The sequence below is a fragment of the Geotrypetes seraphini genome, chromosome 2 (assembly GCF_902459505.1).
Source record: "Geotrypetes seraphini chromosome 2, aGeoSer1.1, whole genome shotgun sequence".
Taxonomy (NCBI): Eukaryota; Metazoa; Chordata; class Amphibia; order Gymnophiona; family Dermophiidae; genus Geotrypetes; species Geotrypetes seraphini.
In genome coordinates, this window is record NC_047085.1 from 349,102,086 (window position 1) to 349,119,163 (window position 17,078).

The window sequence follows — 17,078 nt, forward strand, 5'->3', positions numbered from 1 at the left end:
ATGCTTGCACAGTGGCAGGTGCCGGAAGCTCCCTTTCGTTTTGCGCACTCCATGGCCCGCTTGTATCCCATTCCTGAAGGGGATAGGGACACTCTGAAGTCGCCTGTACTGGACGCAGTGTCTCGGCCATCTCTAAGAAGCATACCATGCCTGTTGAGGGCAATGCGGCCTTAAAGGACCCAGGGGAGCAAAGTTGAAGTCCCTCCTTAAACAGAGCTTTGATGTGACAGCTCTGACGGTCCAAGCAGCAATGTGTGGCGGGCTGGTGGCTCGGGCGTGTTTTCGCTGGGCCAAGCATGTCCTTGACTGTAAAACGGAGGATTGGGAATTGCTCAATCACAAGTGGCAAAGATTAAATTGGGTGCTTCTTATCTTTCAGATGCCATGTATGACCTATTGCGAGCTTCTGCCAAGTCGTTGGCGTTTGTAATGACAGCTTGCCATACCTTGTGGCTTCGCGCCTGGTCGGCGGATTCGGCATACAAAGCTGACAGTTTCCTTTTAAAGGATCTTTCTTGTTTGGTGAGGACTTGGACAGGTTGGTTCAGACTCTCACTGATTCTAAGGATAGGCCTAGGCCGCTGGCTCGAGGTGGTGCTGCTCGTGGGCGTGGGCATGATTTCCGCCATTTCCGCCCTGGTTGAGGGGCTGCCTCTTTTCAGTCTCCTGGGTTTTCTAGAGGCAGGTTCTTTCAGCGCATGCATTCTTTTCGTGGGGCCCGTTGGGGTGCAGGTAGCACCCCTGCCAGGTCCCCGTCCTGCCCAATGACTCCTTGCCAGCGCCTATCTTGTTTCCGGTGGGTGCAGAGATGTCAGGCCGAAGGCCTGGATGCTCTGGTTCAACTATGGCCAACAGAGGGGCTGTTGTATGTGTTCCCTCCATGGCCATTAGTGGGCAGAGTTCTTCTCCGCATAATTCGCTATCTGGGCCTCATGGTTCTGGTGGCTCCGGATTGGCCTTGACGACCGTGGTACTTGGATCTGCTGAGGCATCTGGTGGCGGATCCTCTGCCTCTCTTGGACGACCTTCTGACTCAGGGTTCTATTCCAATGTTCGATCCGGGTCCCTTCTGTCTTACATCTTGACTCTTGAAAGGGATCGCCTAGGTAAGAAAGAGTATTCAAATAAAGTGATCTCGACTCTCTAGGGCAGTGTTCTTCAACCTTTTTACACCCGTGGACCAGCAGAAAAAAAAGAATTATTTTGTGGACCGACAAATTACTAGGACTAAAATTTAAAAAACCCGTTTCCGCCCCATCTCTGCGAGCTCGGTCCCCACAAATCATCTGATCCCATCCACACAAGCCTCAGTTATGATTTTATATTGAATGTATTTTATTAAAGTACAAAAAGAAACAATAGTACAATTGTCATTTTATAAATACAAATAATTCAGAGCAAGGATCAACAAAACCCCTGTCTCCCCTCCCCTTCACATATATCCCCTCTACTATCAAGAAAACTGAACAAGCCAAATTATTACAGAATGCTACACAGAAATATCATGCTAACAGAATACTGCAGTCACACATGACAGGAATAGTTTTAGGGGGGTGCAACTAAGGCAACTGCCCCCTGGTCAGAGAGCGCCCTAAGCCAGCTGGAAGCTAAAGAAGCACTGCCTGGGTTTTGCAGTCCCCAGTTATGTCTAACACCAGCTCTAGCAGGATATGTATTTCAAATCTGATATATTCTAATCACAAAATAGAAATAAAATTATTTTTTTCTATCTTTTGTTGTCTCTGGTTTCTGCTTTCAATCTTCTTTTCACTCTTTTCCTTCCAGCGCCTGCCCTCTCTGTCTCTTCAATCCAGCATCTGCCCCTTCCATCCACTGTCTGTCCTCTCCCCCTTCCATATGGTACCTGTCTTCTTTCTATGCCCCTCTTCCCTTTCCATCCAGTTTGTGCCCCCTCTCTCCTTTTTACATGATTCATTCCAGCTCCACTGCTCTCTTCATTTTTATCTCTCCCTACACCAGATTTATCATCGTTGTCCCTCTCTGCTTATTTTTCTGCTGACCCCTTCCTATCATCAATCTCTCTACTTTCTCATGCCTGTGTCTCCCCTTCCCCTCCTCTAATCTCTCTGCCAGCTGTTTCTTTCCTTTTTTCATTCTCCCTTCCCTCCTCCTCCTGTCCAGCAGTAACTCTCTTCCCTTCCTCCCCTCCCAGCAGCATCTCTCCTTCTCCCTCTCTAGTAGCAGCTGTCCCTTTTTTTTCCCTTGCCCACAAGCTTCCCTCCAAGTCCAGTAGCAGCTGTCCCTTTTTTCCCTTGCCCAGCAGCTTCCCAGACTCCTTTCCCTCCTCCCCTCCCAGCAGCATCTCTCCTTCTCCTTCCCTCCAGGTCCAGTAGCAGCTGTCCCTTTTTTTCCCTTGCCCAGCAGCTTCCCAGACTCCTTTCCCTCCTCCCCTCCCAGCAGCATCTCTTCTCCTTCCCTCCAGGTCCAGTAGCAGCTGTCCCTTTTTTTCCCTTGCCCAGCAGCTTCCAAGATTCCTTTCCCTCCTCCCCTCCCAGCAGCATCTTTCCTTCTCCCTCTCCAGTAGCAGTTGTCCCTGTTTCCCCTTGCCCAACAGCTTCCCAGACTCCAATAGTGGCTTTCTCCCCTCCCAGCAGCTCTCCTTACTTCCCAGCGCAGCGATTCAGGAAGGCAGTCTCGGGTCCTTTGTTGGGTCGCGCCGCCTCTGAGGAAAGAGGAAGTTGCATCATCAGAGGCAGCCGCGACTCAGCAAAAGCCCTGAGGCTGCCTTCATGAATCGCTGCGCTGGGAAGTAAAGGAGAGCTGCAGAGAGGGGAGAAAGCCACTGTCGGAGGCTCCCCAAGATCTCTCCGTCCCAGCGCAGACTTCAGCTGCTGATCTTGCTGGCCCTGCGCAGACCGGCAGGAAATTGAAGGGAGTCAATCTTGCCGGCCCTGTGCGGACCGGCAAAAATTTCCTGCGGACCGGCGGTTGAAGAACTGTGCTCTAGGATCCCGGAGGCTTTCCACCTCTTCTGAAGAAGAAGCCTGTTTCCAGAATTTCTCAAGGCTCATTCCACTCGGGGTCAGGCAGCTTTCTGGGCTGAGTCTTCTCTAGTGCCCTCCAGTAGATATTTGCAAGGCTGCAGTTTAGTCTTCTCTGCATTCCTTAGTCAGACACTACAGTGTGGATGTTCAAGCGCATCGGGATGCGGTATTCGGTGAATGAGTTCTGGTGTCAGCCCTTCGGGGGTCCCACCCTTGATGGGTTCTGCTTTGGTATGTCCCATCCATAAGGAACTATACTGGTCTACCAGGCGATACAGAAGGAGAAATTAGGTTCTTACCTGTTAATTTTCATTCTGTTAGCTTGTAGACCGGTATAGTTCCCCCCCCCTATCTGTCTTTGTGCGGTGATTGCGGGTTTTGTTCGCATGCAGATTTTGATTTTTTTCTGCAGGTTCTAGTATTTTTCTAGGGCTGGGGAGAATTAAGAACAGCGGCTATGGCTCAGCTAGCTTAGCTGGTGAGTTGTGGGGATATTTATTTTCCAGGATAAATTTCTACACATGTTCCAACAGTTGTTTACAGATGTTTGTTGTTTTTACACTCCTGTTCAGAATGTATTTTACTGTTTTCAGTTAAGGTTTTTCCTAGGTTCTGCTTGGCTATTCGGCAGACTGGATTATTAGGGGGAAGCTATACTGATATGCAAGTTTGATCTCAGTCTCTACCTGCAGTGAAGTATAATACCCATCCGTAAGGAACTATACCGATCTACAGGCTAACAGAAAGAAATTAGCAGGAAAGAACCTAATTTCTCCTTTTCTTCTGTTGTTACCATGTTAGTCGACTTGGGTATGTGGATTGCTTGACCCTTTCTCCCTGAACTATAGCCTACTTCCTCAGTTCTTTAAAGCATTATGTTGCTATAACTAAAGGTTTCAAATCTCCTGTTTATTTGACTATGTTTTGGTGTGCAGACTGAAGGGATGTGCTCCTGTGTCCAAGCTAAAGAGCAGGTTAAAAAGAGGATTATTATAGAAATAGAGAAAAGACAGATAATGAAAGTGGTTCAGAATGGGTTTTTTCTTGTTTTCCTCCTCCAAACCTAGGGTGCGTGTTATGGTAAGGTGCATCGTATAGTGCGAAAAATACATTATGGGGCTCATAATTTAAAAAAAAAAGTCTACAAAATGACCTAAATGGGTACTTGGACAATCAAAAAGCCTGATCGTCCAAGTACCCATAACCAAAACTGGTTTTAGACGTATCTAAAACCAGCTTAGGCCTTTCCCCTGCCTCTAAACACATAGAGCGAAAAGAGGCATTTTTAGAGGAGGGGAAAGGGCAGGAGGTGGTCCGACCTAGATATAGTCATACAACAGGTATAACCAAAACATTTGACAGGTTGCCTAGTCGGCACTTATATGTTTTGACTTAGACCAAGTCAAAACAGGTATAATTGCCAAAAAAGGGGCTGCTGAACTGATTGTAGCTGCAACGATGAGCTCAGCGGCCCCGGCAACCTGCCCACCCTCTACCGCAACCATCGCGGCAGGAGAGATGGCTCATCTCCCCTGCCACGATAACGATCCCGAAGTGCCGCCAACCTCTTAGGAGGTAGGGGGTAGGGGGTTTCACCGGGGCAGGAAGGCTTGGGCTCCCTCCTGCCCCGATCGTGTCGGGGAGGGTGCAGGTCTCCGTGGCAGGAGGGCTTGGCCTCCCTCCTGCCCCATCGTGTCAGGGAGGGTGGCGGTTCTTTGGGCAGGAGGGCTTGGGCTCCCTCCAGCCCCGGTCATGTCGGGGAGGGGGTGGATCGCGGCAGGGGAGATGAGCCATCTCTCCTGCTGCGATCGTTGCTGGGGGAGGATGTGGGGTGTGGATTCTGTAACCGGTATTCTTTTTGGCAGACACCGGTTACAAAATTCAGCTTTTAGGCGAAGGACTGGCTCCTCATTCGCCTAAAAGCTCTTGTGTTGGGCGTTTGAGACTTAGGCTTTTTTTTCATTGATTATATGTGATAAGTGTAGACACTGTGGTGATCTGGGAGTTTAAACAGCTGAACGTAAAGGCAGGCCTATCTTGTTCAATATTTTTATAAACGACCTAGAAGAGGAAACAACATGCAATATAATAAAGTTTGCAGATGACACAAAACTATGTCGGGCGGTTGCCTCTCAAAGGGACTGCGAGGACCTCCAGAAAGATTTGATCCAGCTGGAAACGTGGGCGACAAAGTGGCAGATGAACTTTAACATAAACAAATGCGAGGTGATGCATCTAGGAAAGAAAAACACAAAACACGAGTATAAGATGTTGGGGGTGACATTAACAAAATGGACGTTTTCCCTGCTTCTACTTTCAGCATTTTAGGGCCTAGGCCAAAAGGGGACTTAGATGTTTTTTTTTTATTATGCCCCCTCCACATATATATCTACACACACACACACACACACACATATAAATATATAAATACATTGAAGAAAGGCACTGGCTCTAAAATATGAAACATAGAGTCCCAAATGCTGTGCCAATATGGTCAGTAGCTGATCCCAAAATAATAATAATAACTTTATTCTTCTATACCGCCACAATCTTGCGACTTCTAGGCGGTTTACAATCAAGAGTGCTGGACATTCAGCGAAATACAATAAGTAGATATTCAGAGGAAATACAGAGATCAGAGACCTCAGGAGGCAATAGTATAGAAATACAATTTGCTGAGCAAAAATGTAATGGTGTTGATGTAAGTGGTGATGGTAGAATATAAATCCAAATGTAGCAAATCCGCTGACAAATGGTGTACTAGTGCAATGGACTTCAGTGGATGAGGCAGGGACCCTACATGGTCCGTCTTTCAGCAAACTAATTTGTTTTCAGGGTCCATTACTGAAACCAAACATCTAGATAAAGTGTGAATAAGTATGTAAAAACTGTAATGGATATAATAAAACACCACTAGAAGGAATAGCTGAGGAACGCCGATTCTGTGCAAAAGCAATGTCACCTATGTAACAGCTACAGAAAAATAGACAAATATAGTGCAAAATATAGACAGCAGATATAAATTCTCAAAACTGAAAAATTTCACACTAAATTGAAAATAAAATAATTTTCCCTACCTTTGTTTGGTGATTTTATTTTTCTAATCATCCTTTCCCAGTCTCTCCTTGCACTTCTTCTGACTGTGCTCTTATCTGTATTTCCAGGGCCTTCTTATCCATTGACTGTTTTTCTTTCCTTATTTACTTTCTGCTTCATCCATCTTTGGCATTAACTTTTAATATTCAACTTTTTTTTCATTCTGCTTTCTTGTGTTCCATATATGGTGATTCGGTGTACGGTGGGCTGGTGTGGGCATCAGTGTGAACTCTACTAATACGGAACATGAGGATGTTACTGGCCAGACTTTACAGTAGATATCCTGCAAACAATGGGATGGTTGGATAGGCTGGAGTGAGATTGGATGGCAACTTCAGCATTTGGAACCTAGGACAATACCAGACGTTATAGTCTACGGGCCAAAAATATCAAAGAAGAGAAAAATAATCTAATCATGTATTTTTTATGGGTATAACTTATGGGCATACTGGATGGACTGTTCAGGTTTTTGCCTGCCGTCATTTGTTTATTTTATTTATTAAAAAATTTATATACCACATACAAATATGCAGTTTCCATATAACATACATATAACACACATGATGCACCGGGGAGTGGCCTAATGCCCAGTGGCGTAGCAACCAGAGGAGGAACAGGAAGTGTTTTCAGTACCTCCTGCTCCCAACTTTGAGGTAAGGGCACCGGGGCTGGGAGAGGTAGGGGGCACTGCAGTGGCAGGAGGGAGTAGTCATCCCTTGTGCCATTTTTTTTTTCAGGGGAGCAGGGGGGGCAGACAGGCAGGAGCCTTCGTGGTAGGAGGGAGTGGGCATCCCTCCTGCCGTTTTTGCGGGGGTGCTAGTGCAGGGGGAGGGCTTTTTTAATGGGACAGATAGTGTGCATTTAATTTGTGCAGAACATCTGTTCCATTAAAAAAAAAAAAAAAGCAGAAACCCTGACAGCAGTGACAGGAGGCTGCTTCTCCTGTCACTACTGTTAGGACTGTGCACATGTCTCAGTCGCTCACTGAGTGATTGAGTCGGTGGGTTTGTAAGCAAATCATTTGCATGCAAACTTGATAGTGAATCATTCGCTGTTGCAACATCGGCCAACAGCAATTGAGTCTCTATCTTTAGTGAATCTAGCCCATAGTCCCTTTTTCTTCCCAAAAGTTGTATCCCATCTATCTTAACTTTTTAAAAAATAACAATGTTGTTGATTCTGAAGCCCAGCAACAGACTCTTCTACATTTTAGATCTCTGTAGTTATTTAGGAGAAAATTCTACTCTACCGATGGAAGAACGTCATTTGAAATGGCAAAGTTGAAGGGCCTACTGGCACCAGAATCACACCTGCGTAGGCGCATTAGGCCGCGGAATGCCAAAGTAGGTATGGCCAATGCCAGAAGTGACGATAGGCAGCCTAAAGCATCTACATAGGTACATTTCACATAAAGATGGGCGCCAGAAATGTAGCCCTGGAAAACCCTGGCCTACATTTCTAGTGCCTATCTTTGCTAGATAATCATGACAATAGTCCACAGCCTGCCATCAGCTGATTACGACAAAGGAATCCCCAATCAGCAGCTTTGGGGAGTCCTGCCAGCTCAGCTAATTAGGGATTCCCCTGCCACGATTAGCTGAACCAGCAGGAAGATCCCCGATTTCTCTCTCCCTCCCTCCCACCCATCCAGTACCCCTCCCCATACATACCGCTTGTACCTTTGATGGAACATCGGCATGAAAGATGTCCACTCCCTTCTGCCGGCAGGCCTGCCTCGTCAAAATGGTAGGCCTTCCCTTTACCGATTCATCCTGGGAAACACTGGGAGAGGCCTGACACCTGGGCCATTCAGGGTCTTAGGCCCCTTCCTGGTGCACCCTGGGATGCTCTGGGATGGACCTAAGACTCTGGCCCAGGGGCTTAAGGCCCCTCCCTTGGGGGAGGGATCTCTCCTTGGCAGTGTACTAGGGGGAATGGGTGGGTGGGAGGGAGAGAAAGAGGAATTGGGGATTTTCCTGCCGGTTCAGCTAATTGCAGCAGGGGAATCCTCGATCAGCTGAGCTTGCAGAACTCTCCAAAGCTTTGATTTCAGGAAGTCCTACCGGCTCAGCTGATCGGGGATTCCTCTGCCATGATCAGCTGATGGTAGGCTATGGACTATTGTGATTCCCCAGCAAAGATGGGTGCCAGAAATGTAGGCCAGGGTTTTCCTAGCCAACATTTCTGGTGTCTATCTTTGTGTGAATCGCACCTTCGTAGGCACTCGCGATTCTCTAACCGGTGCTGTCGCGTGATTGACACACGATTGGCAGCCATTGACATGGACGCTGGTTAGAGAATCTGGGGTTAACATGTACAAGCATGTCTGTTGCCTGTCTTATACTGATATCTAAATGCATGCATTTGGAAACCTTCAGTAGATTGGGTGCAGTATAACATAACAGTATTAAAAGCATTGTACTTTCTTTCATTAAGGGAACTAAACCAACAATTACAAGTGTCATTGAAATTGAGGGTAAACAACAAATTTAAAGCTCTGAAAATTATTAGCATGCCAAAACAAGTAGGCTGCTATTGATTTTTTGACAGTTTGCAGGCAGATTTTGATATCTTGAATGTTTTTTTGGTTTTTCTGTTTTTCTTCATAAATATCAAGTTTACTATGTAGTTGAGGCTATAGGTTTCTTTTTGTGTTTCCCAACAGTAGACTATGTGATATAGCATGATTGTGCATACATAGAATCTTAAGCAACTTAAATGTATAACAGTGTGTTTTTTCTTGCCAGGTTTGTAGTGGATTTGGAGTGGCAGATCCACGAGGAGGAGGTGATGGGACTGACACAGGACGAACAGCTTTAGATAACAAAACATCATTACTTAATACTATGCTTCCCCGTTCTAGCCCACGGCCACGAGATTATAACCCCTACAACTACTCGGACAGCATTGGTTCCTTTAACAGGTCTGCACTGAAGGAGGCAATGTTTGACGATGATGCTGAGCAGTTTCCTGATGGTAAGTTCCAGGCAGTATTCTCATACTTTGCCCTTGGGTGACCAGCAACAAAAGTGGTTATGTGAACTTATATAAGCCCTTTCATCTAAACAGATTCACATTGCAATTTTCAGTATTTTGAGGTTTTAACTATATGCATTTATCCATCTTTGAGATGAATGATTTGGAAGCAGATTCTTGGCATCTAAATTCATAATGTAAGTTTTAAAAGGGAAGCGATGAGGAAGAATTTTCTCTTATGTTTATTACATTTGCTAGTCTGTCTTTCTAACAGAGTGTACAAAACAAAATCCACAGTTATAGGATAGGAAAGGAGCTACAAATTATCAGAAAGGAAAGGGTGGGATGAGAGAGGCATAATTATTGGGTGAACTGTGGCATAGAGAAATGGTGTTGCTCAGTACATATTAACTTCCAAGGACATCTCCTGACTTCGTTTTATGCTATTACTCGTATAGCAAAGCCACGTCTCCTATTCTTTTTACAACTTAAACATCAAGTAAAAATCGTAATTTATAGCACAGTCTTACAGAGGGAATGAATTTATTTGTGGCAAGAGTAGGCTAATTTTTTTTTGATGATCAGCACTGCTGAATAACACGTGCAATAATGCGACACACAAAAGATATATAGTAAATTGTCAAATCATTTAATGTGATAAATAGAAATTTATTTCATAGTGAAACTGCAGGATGAAAATGGAGATGTGGCATTTCCTAGATGTGCTCTAATAGCCATCAAAACCATAAAAAGCTTGCTAATAATTTCAGGACTAAACAATGGTAATATAAAGAAATAAAATAAAACATAAGAGATAAAGCGATATCTTTTTTTTTATTGGGCAAAAAGGCATTTATTGATTAGCTTTCTCCCTTGGTAGTGACATAACAATCCAGAGCTGGAGAAACAGAAAATTATAAAAGATCTACAAACACTACTCCAAGAGGATGAATTACTGAAATATTCCTAGCTCCACCTATGCTGGCCTTCTATCAGCCACCTTCTGTATATACTCAAATATAAACCAAGATTTGGGGGTCAAAAAAATGGCCCAAAAATGGGGGTCTCGGTTTATATTCAAGCCTCATGATGATGATAATGCATTTTTCCTCCCCTCCCCACCCAATGACCAGCACTGTCATCTTCCACCCCCCTCCGAAAACTGGCACTCTCAGAGAGAGCGAGACCAGAAGGCTTTGAGCATGCGCAAATGCTCAAAGCCTAGTCCAGTCCGGCACAGGAAGAAGGAGGATCTCTCTCGCACCGCCCAGCCCAACGAGGGAGGATCTTCGGGCACTGGCACTGGCACATCCTGTGCATTGGTGCCGGTGCCGGTGCCCAATCGGGTAAGAGTTGTCTTTGCGGTGCTGGGGGGGATGTAGGATCGCGGGGGAGGGGAGTGACGCGAGCGGGGGGAGGATGCCGGTTCGGAGTAGGCGGGAGGAGGTTTTAGCATGCGCGGTATACGCGTGTGCGCGCTATATTAAAATTTTATTACATAAATTTATGTTCCCCGCGCGCTATACCCGTGTGCGCGTTTTACACGGGTGCGCGGTATATGAGTGAAAATACGGTAACACCTAATTAAAATTCATGCACAATATTTTTTTAATTGACCATACCATTAAAAGCAATTTAAAAAATGAATTAGGGTTGCATGCATAATACCGCATGACGCCTAAGTCGAGGCATCTAACAACACCTACCCGAAAAGTAGGCGTGGTTGACTTAGGCATCACTAGGCGTCTGTGTTAGGCACTGGTAAATTAGGCCAGGAAAATCCTGGCTTAATACCAGTGCCTACTACAAGGACGCCAAGTGATGCCTAAGCATAATTCTATAAGCAGTGCCTATCAGTTGATTGAGAACTGCACCAACCGGCGCCTACAAGTTAGGCATGGTAGATTTAATTTGATTGGCAAGGTATTCCAGAGTTGAGATGCCTCTAATCAATATCCAATTACAAGTAAAAATCAACTTAATCTTCTTAACCAAAGGACATGAAACCTTAAACCTTGACTTCATCATCATTTTCTCATTGGCACATATTGGTGGAACCCTGTGGGCAAGATTTGAGGGGGGAGGGGGGAACAAATATTTTAATGATTCTAAAAGTCAGTACTATAATTTTAAGGATAATTTAAAATTTTATAGAAATCCACTGAAGAATGAAAGCGATAGTGTATTCCTATCATCAACTAACCTTCATGATTTTTATGTTCTGAGTACGATGGAGTGTATCAAGGGTGTTTTTTTGTGTGTGTTGGGGGTTTTAGGGTTTGTTTGGTATTTTTTGCTAGTTAGGTTGAGGTAAACTGTACTTCAGTAATCAAAAGAAGACAGACTATAGCACCGGATTCACTAAAGATAGCGATTCAATCGCTGTCGGCTGATTTTGAATCAGCGATTGATTCACTATCTTTGTTGCATGCAAACTCCCTGACTCAATCACTCAGTGAGCAATTGAGTCAGGGCAGCCCTGACAGTAGTGACAGCAAAAACAGCCTGCTGTCAATGCTTCTGCTGGGGTTTTTTTTTGTTTGTTTTCTTTTTTTTTTTAATGGCAGAGATATTTTGCAAAATATCTTGCCAATAAAAAATAATACAAAAAAAAGCCTCCCCCCCTTGATAGCGCCCCAACCCCCCCCCAAAAATAGCTGCTACACCCAAGGCTGCCCTCCCCACATGTGCGAATATGGCAGGAGGGATGCCAACTCCCTCCTGCCGTGGAACCCCCACCACCACCATTTACCCTTGTCCCCCTCCCCATGCCTTTAAACATTGGGAGCAGGAGGGGTGCCCAGTCCCTCCTACTCTGTAGCCTCCAGTGATCTTCGGGAGCAGGAGGAAGCGCAAAGTCCTCCTGCTCTGCCAACCGTGATGCAATGCTGGCCTTAGGCCCCGTCCCGGTGCTCATATGATGTACCAGGGTGGGTTTTAGGGCTAGTAAAACCCGATTCAAAATAGCCAAGCAATTGTTAGTGAATCAATCACTTGGCTATTTTGCATGGGGTTTTACTAATTTGCATGGGTGGGTTGGATTGGGTTGGTGATTCATCGCACAGTAGTTTAGTGCACTGTTCTTCATCCGCCGGTCTGCGGGCCGATGCCAGTCCGCAGGAAATTTCTGCTGGTCCGCACAGGGCCAGCAAGATTAAAGTGACCATAGGTGCGTTTTCAGACCTCCTGTCCCGTTGTCCCCACTCACAGCTTTGGGACAGCGTCCCAAAGCTGTGCTCGGGGACAACAGGACAGGCGATCATTTCCTGTCCCTTCCTCCTTCCTTTCCCCGGGTCCCCTTCTCTTTCTGCCTTGCCGCTGCTGCTAAAGCTGACAGGAAGTCTTCTTTCCGACATAAATGCTGACGTCGGAGAGGACGTTCTTGGCCAGCCAATCGCTGCCTGGCTGGCCCAGAACGTCCTCTCCGACGTCAGAATTGACATCAGAAAGAAGACTTCCTGTCGGCTTTAGCAGCAGCAGTAGGGCGGTAAGAGCAGGGGAAAGGAAGTAGGGAGGCTTTTTTTTTTTTTTTTTTTTTTGAGGGGCAGGGAGGGAAGGTGATAGGCAGGCAAGCAGGCTGGCTTTGGCCAGGGAGGGAGAGAGGTAGACAGGCAGGCAGGCTGACTTCGGGGGTGGGGGGTGGGATGAAGTGTGGAAGGCAGTGAGAGGGACATAGGAAGGAGGCACTGGGGGCACTAAAAACAGGAAGGGGCACTAAGGACATGGGAAGGAGGCACTGGGGGCACTAAAGACATGGGAAGGAGGCACTGGGGGCACTAAAGACAGGAAGGGACACTAAGGACATGGGAAGGAGGCACTGGGGGCACTAAAGACAGGAAGGGACACTAAGGACATGGGAAGGAGGCACTGGGGGCACTAAAGACATGGGAAGGAAGCACTGGGGGCATTAAGGACATGGGAAAGAGGCACTGGGGGCACTAAAGACATGGGAAAGAGGCACTGGGGGCACTAAAGACATGGGAAGGAAGCACTGGGGGCATTAAGGACATGGGAAAGAGGCACTGGGGGCACTAAAGACATGGGAAAGAGGCACTGGGGGCACTAAAGACATGGGAAAGAGGCACTGGGGGCACTAAAGACATGGGAAGGAAGCACCGGGGGCATTAAGGACATGGGAAAGAGGCACTGGGGGCACTAAGGACATGGGAAAGAGGCACTGGGGGCACTAAGGACATAGGAAGGAGGGAGGGAGGGAATAGAAAGGGACAATTGTTGGGCCTGAGTGCAGAAAAAAAGAAAGGAAACGCAACCAAAGACTCATGAAATCACCAGACAGCAAAGGTAGGGAAAATAATTTTATTTTCAATTTAGTGATCAAAACGTGTCAGTTTTGAGAATTTATATCTGCTGTCTATATTTTGCACTATATTTGTCTATTTTTCTCTAGTTACTGAGGTGAACGAGCTCGCAGAGATGGGGCGGAAACAGGGTTTTTAAATTTTAGTCCTAGTAGTTTGCCGGTCCACAAAATAATTATTTTATTTCTGCCGGTCCACAGGTGTAAAAAGGTTGAAAAACACTGGTTTAGTGAATTGGGTTGGGGAAGGTTTAGTGAGGACCAACCTCAAATCCAATTAGCTTATTAAATGATATATTTGTCAGACCCATTTTAATTTGCAAAAGACCTTCCTTACCAATGAAATCCATCTGTGCGTTCATAGATAGTGAAGAATCAACAATGATTTGCAGCCTCTGAATCTGCAAGCCTAATCGACTTTGTCTTTATCCTTATTGGCTGTGGCTTACAATCAAAACTCTGGTTTTGCAACCCCCAACAGTTCTGTCTTTTAAGGATTGATTTCTAGTTTATATGTATATCCTAGCTCAGTATATGTTTATATATACACACTTATGCAAGTGCTTTGTCAAGGTAACTGATGACTTAACATCAATAATAAAGCACAACAGAACTAGTGCTGATGTGTTACTGCTGACTTGCAGCAAGGGGATTAGTTTAATTTTTAATCAAATATATTTCCATCTTCTCTTCTATACCAGAAAAACAGTAATATGTAAATAAAATTTAGAATTAGATTCTAATAGTAAATAAATACCTGGAGGTACAGCACACTTTCAGGAGATAAGAAATTGAGAATTATTTATTGTAAACAGTTTTATTTTTATATTGCTATGAGCAAATATTTCTGCTGAAATATTTTTGTTTGAAACACTAGGCAGGCATGTTTTGTTGACTAAACAGTCTTTTGAAAAAAATAATAAATTGACTCAAAGATGGTTATTTAATACAGGGTACTTTTCAGCATATTATGGCTTTAACTTAAAACATAATTTGTAACCTACTTTTTTGATACAGTGATATAAGGTGACATTAAAAACAAATACAAACTAATCAATTACTTTTATCCTTATGTTTTCTTTTAATGTAAAATGTTTTCTCTTGATGTTTCAACAAATATTTGTAAACTTAACTGAGAAACTCATAAATGTATCTTTAATAGGTTAAATATGCCTAATTAATAGAGGAGCATCTAAATTCATAGCATAAAATATATTTAAAATATCTTAAGAAAAAATTTTAAGTGCATATAGAAAACATTTCTTTAAGAGCAAGCTCAGTTACATCTAAGTAGATTAACAATTTTATACAGCACATATACAGATATTCCTAATTCTCCAAGGAGAAGCTGGATTTAGTGTTCTCACTGATGGGTGACATCATCTGACAAAGCCCAGTGCAGGAAATGCTTCCTGATGTCTATTCCAGAAGACTTTGGAAACATAGAAATATGATGGCAGATAAAGGCCAAATGGCCCATCCAGTCTGCCCTTCCACAGTAACCATTATCTTTTTCTCTCTCTAAGAGATCCCATGTTCCTATTGCAGACTTTCTTGAATTTGGACATAGTTTCTGTCTCCACCACTTCTTCTGGGAGACACTTCCACACATCTACCACCCTTTCTGTAAAAAATTATTTCCTTAGATTACTCCTGTTCCAATCACCTCTTAACTTCATCCTATGCCCTCACATTCCAGAGCTTCCTTTCAAATGAAAGAGACTCAACTCATGCATATTTGCACGTAGGAAGAGGCTTACTGCTCAGCTCCCAATCCACCCCAAGGCTGATCTTTTGATTTATAGGTTCTTCGGCCAATAAGGAACAGGGCATTGCTTGTGTGTGTGGGGGGGGGGGTTTCTGCTTTTTTCTTCTTTTTTTTTTTTTTTTCATCAGGTTCAAGTTCTTCTGCAACCCCAGTATAACTGGGAAACATTGTATCACCAAAGCTGTTTGTCAGGTTACAGGTTCTGTCTCTGTGCTGACAGAAAATATTTCCCAAGCAGTTCCCAAGTGGTTCCATGTGCAAGCTGTCTTCAGTTTGAATCCCTTATAACAAAGTAAAGGAACTAAGACTGAGAAGCATCTGTGAGAATGAGAGGTGCATTGATGAAATGCTTCATGAGGCATCAAAGATTTCCAGCAGTGGGGAAGAAGAGGATATGCTGAGGGAGGACAGCTGGACTCAGATTACAGGAACCTGCAGGATTGATACTATGATTCCACCTGTCCTTGAACTTAATAATCCGTATGCACCCCTTGAATTAGAGATGAAAGGAAGGATCAAAGCTTGAAATCCTCAAAGTTGCTGGATCTGTGACCACCAGGAGGCGTAAGGTAGTGGTGGTTGGTGATTCCCTTCTGAGGTGTACAGAGACATCCATCTACAGACCAGACATGATGTCCCAGGAGGTATGCTGTCTATCTTGTGCCAAAATCCAAGATGTTATGGAGAGCTTGCTGAGACTTATAAAGCCTGACTATTTTCTGATGCTGCTCATCTATGTGGCACTAATGATACTGCTAGGTACCACTTTGAACATATCAGAAGTGACTTTGTGGCTCTGGGAGAGAAAGTGAAGCAGTCAGGTGTGCAGGTGGTATTTTTATCGATCCTACCTGTTGAGGGTAAAGGCCCAGTCAGAGAAGCTTGCATTCTGGACATTAATGTGTGGTTACGTAGATGGTGTCGTCAAGAGCATTTCAGCTTCCTGGACCACGGGATAATTTTCCAAGGGCTGCTGAGCAGGGATATTGTACATCTATCAAAGAAGGAAAGAAGTGTCTTCAGCAGCAAACTGGCTAACCTACTGAAGAGGGCTTTAAACTGGAATCATTGTGGTAGGGTGATCAAAAACCCCAGGTGAGTATAAGCCCTCAGGCAGGCGAATCACTAAATGCTTCTACACAAATGGGATAGGGGGCAGTGTCTGGAAAGCAGTATATACTAATGCTTGAAGTATGGAAAACGAGGCTGAGTTGGATTTAGTGGTAATCACAGAGACATGGTCATGAAGAACTATGACTGAGAAATAGTTATACCAGGCTATAATCTGTTCTGGAAAGACCTGGTAGGAAGAAAAGGAGGGGGAGTGACGTTATATGTTAAAGATCCTGACTTGGTGAAATACCTGTATGTCGTATCTGTATGTCAGTTGAGTATGGAGTGGAGGAGTAGCCTAAATTGAAGATTTATTATGAAGGGAAACCTTATCTTTTTGAAAAGCTAGAAGAAGCTACCCATTTTGTGGCTCAGATGGCAATTCCATTTACTAGCTTGGTGACTATGTGACTGCGGGCTAACCCACCGTTCTTCTTTTCATTTCATGTTCATAATCTGAGTGATTTGCCCCCCCCCCCCCCCAAATGTCATCAAATCATGGGCTTTTTTTAATCAGTAGCCATGCACTGCGTTTTAGTTTGTATTGCATGTTATAGAGCTGTGATTTGGTTTTGCTGGTGCTTTAGGGTTGATGTCATAAACGTAAGATTTTATCTGGTTTTATTTACTCATTGTTCCCATATCTTGTTCCATTGTTCTGCCAATATTCTAATCTAATCTTCTATTTGTGCGTCGCACATACCTATATAGACTCAAGGCGACATAAAGAGTGGAAGAGGGTCGGGTAGAGAGAGAGAAAAGGCAAGATGGTGGAAGAGGAAGTAGAGAGGGAAAAAAGAAG

At 44.5% G+C, this 17,078-nt stretch overlaps 1 protein-coding gene across 16 annotated transcripts in view; it reads left to right on the forward strand.

Moving 5' to 3' along the window:
* CLASP2 (cytoplasmic linker associated protein 2) overlaps positions 1–17,078 on the forward strand; it is a 650,335-nt gene that overhangs the window by 582,042 nt on the left and 51,215 nt on the right. For all 16 annotated transcript variants that reach the window (XM_033930348.1, XM_033930349.1, XM_033930352.1 and 13 more), the window contains one exon: positions 8,849–9,077. In XM_033930348.1, the coding sequence (XP_033786239.1) occupies positions 8,849–9,077 (229 nt within the window). The remainder of the gene's footprint in view (positions 1–8,848; positions 9,078–17,078) is intronic.